The 12,870-nt window shown below is 40.6% G+C and overlaps 1 protein-coding gene across 4 annotated transcripts in view; it reads right to left on the reverse strand.

Moving 5' to 3' along the window:
• Positions 1 to 1,233: 1,233 nt before the first annotated feature.
• ten1 (TEN1 subunit of CST complex) overlaps positions 1,234 to 12,870 on the reverse strand; it is a 14,977-nt gene continuing 3,340 nt past the window's right edge. For 3 of the 4 annotated variants that reach the window (XM_043676449.1, XM_043676448.1, XM_043676450.1), the window contains exons 2-4: positions 9,909 to 10,016; positions 4,290 to 4,456; positions 1,234 to 1,877 (exon numbers count right to left, since the gene is read on the reverse strand). In XM_043676449.1, coding sequence (XP_043532384.1) covers positions 1,717 to 1,877; positions 4,290 to 4,456; positions 9,909 to 9,997 — 417 coding nt within the window. In that variant the 5' untranslated portion in view covers positions 9,998 to 10,016 and the 3' untranslated portion in view covers positions 1,234 to 1,716. The remainder of the gene's footprint in view (positions 1,878 to 4,289; positions 4,457 to 9,908; positions 10,017 to 12,870) is intronic. The other variant, XM_043676451.1, reaches the window with a different exon arrangement.

Below are 12,870 nucleotides of genomic sequence, written 5' to 3' on the forward strand. Positions count from 1 at the left end.
AGCATCTGTACATAAGTACCTTTGTACTTAGGATGGTGCCATAATTGCCGACTTGTAAACTTTTCACTGTACTCATTTGAGTACATGCCAATAAAGCTAAGTCTAATTCTCCATGCCCACCCTGTCAAGCCCTATCAGTATTCTGTAAGTTTCAATCAGATCCCCCCCCATCCTTCTAAACTCCATCAAGTACAGACCCAGAGTCCTCAACCATCTCTCACATGACTAGCCTTTCAGCCCCAGATTCATTCTTGTAAGCCTTTTGTGGACCCCCTCTAAGGCCAGCACATCCTTCCTTAGATACGGGGCCCAAAACTGTTCACAATATTACAAATCCATCTGTTATTCACACCACACCCCAGCCCTTCCAGGTGCAGTGACTTTACACATTTGCCACTGAATGACAAAGAGAAATGCCTTTGTCAGTTACTAACATTACTCAGGATACCTCTTCTAATTGAACATACAAGGTCCACGGACCTGAAAATCCCAGAATCATTCATCATAAACACTGTGAGCATGTGCCTGGATGACAAATTCAATTTCACCTCATTGGCAAATGATTAAATTGCAACTGTGAAGCTGTATAGAAATAAATCTCAAAGAACCAGAAAAGAATCTGTGTGCAATCTAACCCATATTTCTGGTCAAATTAAGTTCTCTGGTAAAGGATCCACAGTGGCTTAAAAAAAGAACAAATAACTATAGTACCCCAGGTCATCAGCATTACTGAAATTCCTCAGATGCATTATCAAGTGCAACAATGTGGTTTTGAACAACATTGCCTAACATCAACAAGAGACAGAATTTATTTACTGGAGAGCAGTACCAGAGACAGAGAGAGAAAGAGAGGAGTAATTTGGGATGACACTAATAGCCATACCTAGTTCAGGTAGCATTGTATGGCATTAACTATACAGTACAGTGGAGGGTAATCATTGCGAACCTTCAGAGCAGAGGCAGAGGTTACTCATAGGACAGAAAAATAGCAGGAGCTATTCATAAACTGCCTACTGAACAAAGAACAGTACAGCACAGGAACTTTCATTGTTCCTGTGATCACAAAGCATTATAGTGATTTGGTCGGTTTGGGAGATCAATGTGACCCAGTTTCAGCATTATCTTGGAGTACCCCTGATCCATGTTTCTCAGTCATATAGCTTTGAAGTTGGACCACAACCCCTGCAATAACCTCATTAAATAAATAGTATCAAAATAAACTCAACTCTCAAATTTCGCCTTCTACCACTGAGGATTTATTCTAAAAGGATATCATTAAAAGAAATATCCTTCTCGGCTTCAATCTAGCACTTTATAATCAGAAAATGAGGAACACTGAGAAAATATGGGCATTTATGACAGCACTTAAATCTTCTTTCCTTCAGTGATGCCAGGTGATTATTGAATCATGTGGATTGTAGCGGAGAACTGATGAGGTGACCTGAAACAGCACAATCATTCAGAAGAGTATTCCAGAAACATCAAGTACTGCGACTCTAATTAAGCACAGAAGCAACACTCCATCAGGATGTTTCTTTCACCTGAACTGACCAAACATTTTCAAAAAGCAAAACTGCATGAATTTTAAATGGCTAAGTACATCATGGTGTCCACAAATCAGATTTACACATTCAGACTCAGTCCAAGACAGAACAGAGCCGGGCGGATCAGTTTTCACCTGGAGTTACAAGGTTCACTGAGAGTTTGTGTACATGTTCACACATCCCTTTTGTTGGTCTCTATCTCAGTTTCAAGGGCATCCCTTGCAACTCTTTGTTGGAAGTACTTTCTCTGCTCTTGTACGGCACGCTCCAGTAATGGCAAGTTCACTCCATCTGCATCCATTAGTAGCCGAGCTTGGATCACAGGAATGTTGCCTGAAAATGCAGCAGAGTTAATATCTCGTCAGTCAATCAGAACAAGTTCAGCCTGTACACAAGAGACAGAATGGTGCAAGTGAATAGTTAACTTGAGGCCTAGTGATAAAATGACTGATCTTGGATAGTGCCACAACTAGCCTTCATACCCCTAGGAAATGAAACAGCCAAAGCTAGGGAGTCTAGCATCATGGGATGAGTATAAAAACATCAGAAATGCCTTGAAACACTGAGACACAATTTGCAGCTCAGCTGGTGTTTTCAATCCAGTTCTGTACATCACACTTTTGGGAGGACTACAAGGCTTTGCAGAATGGCACCAGAGATAAAGTCCAATTATCTCTGCAACTTCAGTAATGAATAACCCTCCACCATAAAGTGAGAGCTACCTTTTGCTGATGATTTTGGTATTAACTCCATTTGTAGCTCCTCAGATAAATAAGCAGTCTATGTCCACATACAACAAGATTTTGACAACATATTGGTTTGAGTTGATAACCCACACTCATGCCACTTTAGTATCAGACAATGACCTCACAAAACAGAGAGATCATTACCACCTCTCTTTCACATTCAAATAGCATTACCAATCTTTCAATAATGTCATATTTGACCATAATCTAGACTTGCCATGGCAATGCCATGGTTATAGTAAGCAGGCCAGATGCTCTCAAGGCAGTTATCGGGATTCTGACAGAATACACTTGGATGGGGATAGGTTCACATTAAATTACACTTAGCCCTGTTTGCTCATCCCTCTAAACAGCCAATGCCTTCTTGAAGCCTTTTTCAGTTCTAATCACAGTCTTCCTCACCTGCAATTTATGGTGTCAACAGATTTCAGAACTATGTTCTCTAAACCATAATGCAAATCATTTCTAGAGAGATAGAAAAGATCAAGCACTGACCTCTGCTGGCCCTGAGTCTACAGTACGATCAGCTTGCTTTTCCAATTTTCTGTTTTGAAACATTATAATTATTGAATTTAATAAAAGATGAGGACTTCTGCCCACTGCTCTTGGGATGGTCCTCTTAATTTTGCCCTTTTTTCCTCATTATTTAAAAACCTTTTGGTCTCCCACTTCCTTTTTAACAATACATATTAGAATCATAGAGCTATACAGCATGGAAACAGACCCTTCAGTCCAACTTGTCCATGCTGACCAGATAATCTAGCCCCCACTGCCCAAAACCGTTGATAACTTTCCTATTCATATACCCATCCAGATGCCTTTTAAATGCTGTAATTATACCAGCCTCCACTACTTCCTCTGACAGCTCATTCCATTTATACATCACCCTCTACATGAAAAGGTTGTCCCTTAGGTCCAGTGTAAATGTTTCCCCTCTCACGTTAAACCTCGACCCTCTAGTTTTGGACTCCGCTACCTTGGGGAAAAGACCTTGTCTATTTACCCTATCCTTGCATCCTCATGATTTTATAAACCTCTGTAAGGACATACCTCAGCCTCTGACGCTCCAGGAAAGACAGCCCCAGCCTAATAAGCCTTTCCCTATAGCTCAAACCCTCCAACTCTGACAACATCCTTGTAAATTTCTGAACCCTTTCAAGTTTCACAACATCCTTCCGAAAGCAGAGGGACCACACTGCCCTAACAATCAATTCTGTAAAATAACCATTTTGCAACTTCTCCATTCATGCTAGGTGATCTTAACAATGGAAGGACAGTTTTTCTTACATATCTCATCAAATTTCTTCATAATTGCCAACACCTGCATGACATCAGCTTTAACCCTCTGTTTAATAAAAAGTGTGCTCATTTCTGTAATTTTTCCTTACAACTAAAGCCTCTCGTCTACATTCTGTCTTGGTGAATATTTTGTGTATTCACTCCGTTGCCCTGTCATCCTTTTAATACATTCTCTCCTCCTTTGCTACTAACCTCAACACTTTTCATCAAGATGCTTATTTTTGTTGGAGATGGCATTTGGATTGATAGTTTTTGAAAAATGAGATTCAGGACAGTACAACATAAGCCTGTGCTGGGACTACAAGGTGGTAGTATCAGGTTTCTCAATGTGTAACCAGAGAATGTCAAGAATGTCCAAGTGAATATCCAATAAGCAAAGACAATTCAAGATGTGAAAAAGTTGAGAATAATGTTCGAGGGATAGAGTTGGCTGTCATTGATACACCCATAAAAGATGATGTTAGCTACAATAACAACTTGGATTTATATAGCACCTCCAAAAAAACCACCCCAAGGTGCTTCACAGGTGTAAGTGTCAAACAAAATTTGATAATAAGCCAGACAGTAGATTTTACAAAAAGATAGCTTTCGAAAACCATCTTAAACATTGGGGAAATATCGATACAGTGGGAGGTGTGCAAAGAAGATTCAAAGTGATTCAAACAGGAATCTGCACAACAGATTAAGTTGCATCACGTACTACATATACCTGCTGCAGTTTCAATTTCTCCAAGTACCATATACTCAGACCCAATGCGAGCTTCAAATGGTTCCACCAGTGAAGTACGGACCTGAAGCTGATAATCGATCGAGTTGCGATGTACAGACAGAATTGCCTCTGAGATCCTAGCATCATAAGTAGTTAACCTATAAAAGAATACATTTAAATTGTGGTGGTCATGTTAAAGGAAAATGTGGTATTCTAGAGAGGTGGGACTGAAATTTTGGTCTACTCTCTTACATTCGGTTTGAGAAATTTGCCAATGTGGAGAGGTTTACTCTCGTCCAGAGCTTTACTTCAGGTCTCAGCCAAGTAATTTATCATAGAAAAAGCAGCAACTCCTGTCAGCTTATCTTTCTTGCACAGCAAAATGTTATATTTCCCAAGGGACCAATGGACAACTCAGCTAAATGAAAAGGTTAAAGGAAGAGATACTGAAAGTGAACTGCCATCACAAAATACATGAAATCTACAGAACAGAACAGTTCCAAGGCCATGTTTATGTCCCAAATAATGATAATGGCCTCCTCCCATCCAATTTGTATACTCCACTATTCACAAGTTGTCCCGAAAATACAACAGTTTACAAAGTGCTAAACAGGCTAAAAATGGTTAGTCTTAGCATTTAAATATTTCAGATTGTAGCATGTTGGCTGGACAAAAAGAGTGAGAAATCAAATAACATTTTTGCAGTGATTGATCAACACATGAAATGATCTCTGGGTTGGATAGGTCAAACAGGACAGTATTCAGCAGCCAGTATGATGATATGACTAGAATGTTGTTGTTGGGATAAGGACGGGTGTATGACAATAGATTCTAATAGAAAGATGAACCCTATGAAATCCTGTTCATAAAGGGGTTGTACGAGAATGTTTTATAACGAGTGCACTTCAAATGGAATACAAAATGTTTAACAGTTGATCAAATCCACCTTGACAGGGAAAGTCAATGAGGTGACAATGGCCTGCTTCAAGAAGTCAGAAGTCAGTCCAGTTTCATCTACACGACATCCAGGGCCCTGCCCAATCAGAGCCATGCCCACTGCATCGACCAGCTCCCCACTGTAACATTACAGGGCCATCTGTTCATCATCCTACACTTGCAGTCAGCATTGGATCCCATTTTAAGCCTGTTCTCCAATTATAGATGGATATCTATTGTGACCAGCATCTAAAGGGTGCACAGGAGCAGAGAGACTTAAATGTACTGTATATATACATAAGTCATTAATGGTCACCGGGGGAAGGTAGACAGAGTTGTTAAAGTATACAGTATTCCAGGATTTATTAATAAAGTCACAATGAATTTATAGGATACTAATTAGACCAAAGCTTGAGAAATGAGTACAGCTCTGGACACCACACTCTGAGGGATGTGAATGCATTGGAAAGACGAGGCAGCTTGTGAGAATGGTTCCAGATGAGACTCTTCAGTAATGAGAATAGATTGGAGAAATTTGTACAATTTTCCTCAGACAGCAGAAAGCTAGCAGAAGATTTGAGAGACATTTTCAAAATCATTAAGAGTCTGGACAGAGTGAATTAGGAGGTGGTACAGTTGTAAAGCATTTTGCAAAAGAAGCAAATACGAGGTGAGAAGAAAATCTTTTCACACAACAGGTGGCTAGGGTCTGGAGATTTGTAAAGACAGGATCACTGAAGCCTTCAAAAGGATGACTAGTTAAATTGGAACAATGTGCTGAGATACAGGAAAAAGGAAGAGATGTTAATGGTCATGATGTTAATGGTCAGAAAGCTAGGCAGACATGATGGTCCAAATACCTCCTCCTTCACTGCAACAATTCTGTGATATTAAAAAAAGGAGGCAAAGAAAAATAAACAAATGAGACAGAGGGACAGTGAGAAATTTTGTGCTCACATAAAGGTTATGTCACACTGACTGAAAATACAGTCCTCCCTCCAACTCTGCTCCAAGTCAAATCTCTTTCAATTAGACCATATGATGTAGGCGCACAAGTAGGGCATTCAGCCCATCGAATATGCTCCACTATACCTTTCACCTTTCCAGAATTCACCACAGGAAAGCACTACCGCGATGAGCTTCCATTCACAAGATCTCCAGTCCAAGAGGAAAATGTAAAGATGAGAAGAACATAAGAACTAAGAGCAGGAGTAGGCCATCTGACTCTTTGAGCCTGTTCCGTCATTCAATAAGATCATGGCTGATCTTTTCAAGGAGTCAGCTCCACTTGCCTTATTTTCACCATCCCCTACTTTTCAAAAAAAGTATCACCTTAGATTTAAAAATGATTACTGTAGTGTCAACTACTTCTCTGGGCAAGGAACTCCATAGATTAACAGCCCTCTGGGTGAAGAAGTTCCTTCTCAGTTTAGTACTAAACCTGCTTCCTCTAATCTTGAGGCCATGCCCTCTTGTCCTCATCACACCTACCAGTGGAAACATTCTATCCATTTCTATTTCACGATTCCCTTCATAATTTTATATGTTTCTAAAAGATCCCCCCTCATTCTTCTAAATTCCAATGAATATAATCCCAATCTACTCAGCCTCGCCTCATAAACCAATGCCCTCACCTCCAGAATCAACCTAGTGAACCTCCTCTGCACCCCATCCAGTGCCAGTACATCCTAAGTAAGGAGACCAAATCTGCACACAGTACCCCAGATGTGGCCTCACCAGCACCTTGCACAGCTGCAACATTACCTCTCTGCTTTTAAACTCAACCCCTTTAGCAATGAAGGACAAAATTCCTTTTGCCTTCCTAATTACTTCTTGTACCTGCAGACCAACCTTCTGTGATTTATGCACAAGGACACCCAGGTCCCTCTACAAATCAGCACGCTGCAATTTTTCACCATTCAAGTAATAATCTATTTTGCTGTTACTCCTACCAAAATTGACAACTTCACATTTACTAACATTGTATTCCATCTGCCAGACCATTGCCCACTCACTTAAAGTATTTATGTTCCTCTGCAAAGTAACATTGTATTCCATCTGCCAGACCATTGCCCACTCACTTTCCTCTGCAAAGTTTCACAGCCCTCTTCACACTTTGCTCTGCCACTCATCTTAGTTTCATTGGCAAATTTTCACACCGTACACATTGTCCCCAGTTCCAAATCATCTTTATAAATTGTAAATAATTGTGGTACCCAACCCCAATCCCTGAAGCACACCACTATTCACTGATTGCCATACCAGAATAGAACTCATTTATCCCAATTCTTTGCTTCCTGTCAGTCAACCAACCCTTCGTCAACGCTAATACTCTATTCCTAACACCATGCATTCCTTTCTTACGCAGCAGCCTCATGTGCGGCACCTTATCAAAGGCTTTTTGGCCCACATCCACTGGGTCCTCACTGCCCACCTTGCTTGAAACGTCTTCCTAGAATTCCAAGAGATTTGTTAAGCAGGACCTGCTCTTCATGAACCCATGCTGCGCCTGTACAATGGGACAATTTCTTTTGAGATGCCCTGCTATTTCTTCCTTGGTAATAGACTCAAGCATCTTCCCCAGTACAGAGGTTAAGATCACTAGTCTATAATTCCCCATCTTTTGTCTACGTCGCTTTTTAAACAGTGGCGTAACATTTGCTACTTTCCAATCTGCTGGGACTGCCCCTGCAACTTTTGGAAAATTACGGTCTGTCCACCTGCTATTTCTCCCACCATCTCTTTTAGTACCCTGGGATGCATTCCATTAAGGCCAGGAGACTTATCTATCCTTAGCTCCATTAGCTTACCCAACACTAAATTTTCCGTAATAATAATTGTTTTCAGGTCCTCACCTACGTTCATCTCTTAGTCACTTACTGGTATGTTATTAGTATCTCCACTGTGAAGACCAATGCAAAATACCTGTTCAATGCCTCAGCCATTTCATCATATCCTATAATTCACTGCCCCTTCCCTTCCTCGAAAGGACCAACATTTACTTTTGCCACTCTTCTTCGTTTTATATATTTATAGAAACTTTTGCTATCTGTCTTTATATTCTGAGCTAGTTTTTTCTCACGTTCTATCTTACTTTGCTTTATAGCTCTTTTTGCGGCTTTCTGTTGACCTTTAAAGTTTTCCCAATTTTCTAGTTTCCTGCTGTTCTTAGCCACTTTGTATGCCTTCTCTTTCACTTTGATAACCTGCCTTATTTCCTTAGACGTCCATGGCAGATTACCCCTCCTCTTACAGTCCTTCCTTCTCACCAGAATATACTTTTGCTGAGCACTTGAAACATTTCTTTGAAGGTCCTCCACTGCTCGTAAACTATCACACCATAAAGTCTCTGTTTCCAGTCTACTTTAGCCAGGTCTGCCCTCATTCTATCATAATTCCCTGTATTCAAGCACAGGACCCTGGTATTAGATTTTATCTTCACACTATCCAGCTGTATTTTAAATTCAACCGGATTGTGATCACTCCTTCAAGAGGATTATGGACTATGAGATCATTAATTATCCCTGTCTCATTACATAGGACTAGATCAAGGATAGCTTGCTCCTTTGTTGGTTCCATTACATGCTGTTCAATGAGGAGTACTACATGAGGAGTAACAGCAACCAGAAATGCCATTAATACTTGGATAAGGGAAGTGAATGTACTATTGTGAAGTTTGTGGATGATATAAACATTGGTGGGAAGGCAAGTAGCAAAGATTACACAATGAGTCTACAAAGAGATATAGGCAAGTTAAGTGAGTGGGCAAAAAACCTGGCATAATGTGGGAAAATATGAGGATTCAGTTTTGGTCTCCTTATCTACGGAGGGCCATACAGGCATTAGAGGAAGTTCAGGGAAGATTCATGAGGTTAATTACAGGCATGCAGGGATTTTCATCTAAGGAGTGGTTGAGTAGGTTGGGCGTGTACCCACTGGAGTTCAGAAGAATGACAGAAGACTTAATTGAAATACATGATTCTTATGCAGCTTGACAAAGTAGATACTGAGACTTTGTTTCTTCTTGTGGGAGGGTCTAGAATCAGAGGGTAACATCTCAGAGGGTCACGATCTTAAGAAAGAGATGAAAAGAATGTTTTGTTCTCAGAGGGTAGTCAATCGGTGGAATTCTTTATCACCATGGGCTGTTGAGACTGACTAGTGAAGTATACTCAAGGCTGAGAGAAACAGCTTTTTAATCAGTAAGGAAATCAAGGATTATGGACAAGGGCAGGAAAGTGGACTCGATGATTATCAGATCAGCCATGAACTCATTGAATATTGGAGCAGATTCAATGAGCTAAATGAGCCAATTCCACCCTTAAGCGACTGTCGGTGTGGAGTTTGCACATTCTTTCTACACCAGTGTGGCTTTCCTCCAGGTGTTCTGGTTTCCTCCTACAGTCCAAAGATATACTGGTTATGTGGATTAGCCATGGGGAATGCAGGGTTACAGGGATAGGGTGGAGGGCTGGGCCTGGATGGCATGATGTTCGGAGGATCAATGTGGACTTGGTGGGCCGAATGATCTGCTTCCACACTGTAGGGATTCCACGATTCTGTGAAATGGGACCACTAAAAACAAAGGTACCTACGAGAGAGTCTATGCCTTCTGACGCCATTGGTAGATAACACAATCCAAAAGTGTTGACTTTGACTCTGTCTTGTACATACCTGCCAAATGTTCTCACTGTATTTCCTTCTTCAATTCCACCTGAACAAATCTCCCACAAAAAATAAAATTCTCCAGCCTGTGGCAGCATTCCTCTCTGTCCTCAGTCCCTAGCAGTAAAATAAAACAAATGAAATTAATTTTAGTTTCACTATTTAACAGAAACCAAGCCATCAATTATATACCAGATTCAAAATAGTCAAGGCCACCACACACACAGATCAGAGGGTTTGAAAGATCTTGCACAAGTCACCAGTTGGCTATTACTGTTCACATGATGACAGCATGTGCATTAGCATTAATCCTTTCTACAGAGAAGAGCAAACAGCTGCTATGTAGTAATGTTTGTAAGTTCACTGACAGGAATTCCATAGGGGAAACAGTTTAAATGCAGCTGAAGAAAATACTGCCATAATAAATAACCAAAAAAAAGCTGTTTGCAATGTATTAACTGAGCAAGAACAGGCCATTATGGCTAGTGTTCATACTTCACACAAGCCTCCACTCTTTCCTTTCTTCCAATTCTAATCAGTACAATCTTATCTCTCCTTTTCCCTCAGTTTGTTTAGCTTTCCATGAAAAGTAACCCCAATTTCTCCCTGTGGTGGTGGAGATCCACATTCCTATAAGCAAAGGTAATGTTGTAATTTAGCTCAGGAGGGTTGACTGTGAAAAACAGTGATGTGCTACTGAGACTTTATAAAGCTCTGAACAGGCCCCATTTAGAATACTGCGTCCAGTTTTGGGCCCCACACCTTAGAAGCGTGTCCAGCAGAGATTCACACGGATGATCCCAGGAACGGTAGGCCTAACATACGATGAATGGCTGAGGATCCTGGCTGTATTCATTAGAGTTTAGAAAGTTGAGGGGCGATCTAATAGAAATTTACAAGATAATGCATGGCTTAGAAAGAGTGGATACTGGGAAATTGTTTCCATCAGGCAGGGATGCTAGGACTTGTGGGCACATACTTACAATTAGAGGGGGTCAACTTGGAACGGAAATGAGGAGATATTTCTTCAGCCAGAGAGTGGTGGGCCTGTGGAATTCATTGCCATGGACCGCAGTGGAGACTGGGACGTTAAATGTCTTCAAGGTATAGATTGATAAATTCTTAATCTCGCAAGGAATTAAGGGATACGTGCAGAGTGTGGGTAAGCGGCGTTGAAATGCCCATCAGCCATGATTGATTGGCGGAGTGGACTCGATGAGCTGAAGAGCCTTACTTCCACTCCTATTTCTTATGGGTTTGTGATCTAAATCTCTCGATAAAGATGAATCTCTAGATTTCTCTTCTGAATTTGTTAGTGTCGGTCTTATTTTTTTTCAGCATTACCAATTTTAGTGATTTTGCACCCACACCCACAGACTTCTTTTCTGTACTTGTTTTAGGTATCTGCTTTTCTATGTGTATGTGAATTCTCTATTTTCCCAACAAGAAATGTCATATTTTTACTGAAGTTCATTTGTCACTCCAATCACTGGGTAGACCACAGACTTTTACCAATCATCAGTTTGTTTACGTACCTTAAAGACGCTGAGTGAATGCACATCAGGATGTGAAAAGATAGTGCTTGTACAATATTTGGACACTGATTCCATTGTAGATAACAAAGCTGACAAGTTTCCCTTCAATGAACAAATACTCCTAAGTCCAGGACACGGGAAGAAGCTTCAAGTTGCTCAATATCCATCTTTTTTCACACATCACCTACTGCTCACTGGCTTACCAAAGCATAAATTTATAATTCTTTTCCCTTTATGCAAATCCCATCAGGGCCTCATCTACATCTCCCTACTCGTTGGGTTGCTGGGATACGGTTCTGAAAATGCTAAATATATTGTGGGACTCTGCCTAAACCTATTCTTTCCGTGTGAATCTGAAAAGGAGTGCAGAAGTGTTCAATCATAGGGGACATAATAGGCAATCATAATGCATGGAGGAAATCATCAGACTGTATTAATTCTTATGTTTGTTTCATGTTATTGCTATAATAGAAAGACTGGTGCCGTTGCCTCCATAATACACCAGAGTAATTCCCTCTGTGAAGAACCTGGAAACATTTCAATACAGTGATATTTACCACATCAATAGGCCAATATGAAACAAAAAGGCAAGGTTTACAATTATTGCCAGTTTGGACAAATTTCAAATGTCCTATTACTCAGGGGGTCAGAGCTGGGTCCACTTTTCTTCCAGGTTTGCAGAAATAACTTGAGCAAGTTCTTGGCAAAATTAGCTGACAATACAAGAGGGATTTGCAAACAGCAAGGAATGCAAGGACATTAACAGCTAAGTGAAATTGGAAAGGAGACAGATGCAAATGAACATGAAGAAGCATGAGGTATTGTTTTGCAAGGAAAAACAAAGGAATGTGAAGAGTATGATGAACAAAGAACTAGGTTGTTAAATTCATCATTTTCTGAAAGTGCCGGCAGATCAAGCAATAACAGAGCCACCAATTTCTTTTTATGTGTTGGGTACACCGTACATGGCAAATACTTTGCAGTATAATTAGAGGATTATTTCCAGTTTTGGATGTCCCTATAATTGAAAGAGATTTAAAAGCATGGAGAGATACAATAGAGATTCATTAGAATAATTTAGGGATGAGCACTTATAGAGTCAAAGAGATGTACAGCACGGAAACAGACCCTTCAGTCCAACCTGTCCACGCCGACCAGATATGCCAACCCAATCTAGTCCCGCCTGCTAGCACCCGGCCCATATCCCTCCAAACCCTTCCTATTCATATACGCATCCAAATGCCTCTTAAAATGTTGCAATTGTACCAGCCTCCACCACTTCCTCTGGCAGCTCATTCCATACACATACCACTTTCTTGTGCGAAAAAGTTGCCCCTTGGGTCTCTTTTATATCTTTCCCCTCTCACCCTAAACCTATGCCCTCTAGTTTTGGACTCCCCGACCCCAGGAAAAAGACTTTGTCTATTTATCCTATC

This window comes from Chiloscyllium plagiosum, chromosome 35 (assembly GCF_004010195.1).
Source record: "Chiloscyllium plagiosum isolate BGI_BamShark_2017 chromosome 35, ASM401019v2, whole genome shotgun sequence".
NCBI lineage: Eukaryota > Metazoa > Chordata > Chondrichthyes > Orectolobiformes > Hemiscylliidae > Chiloscyllium > Chiloscyllium plagiosum.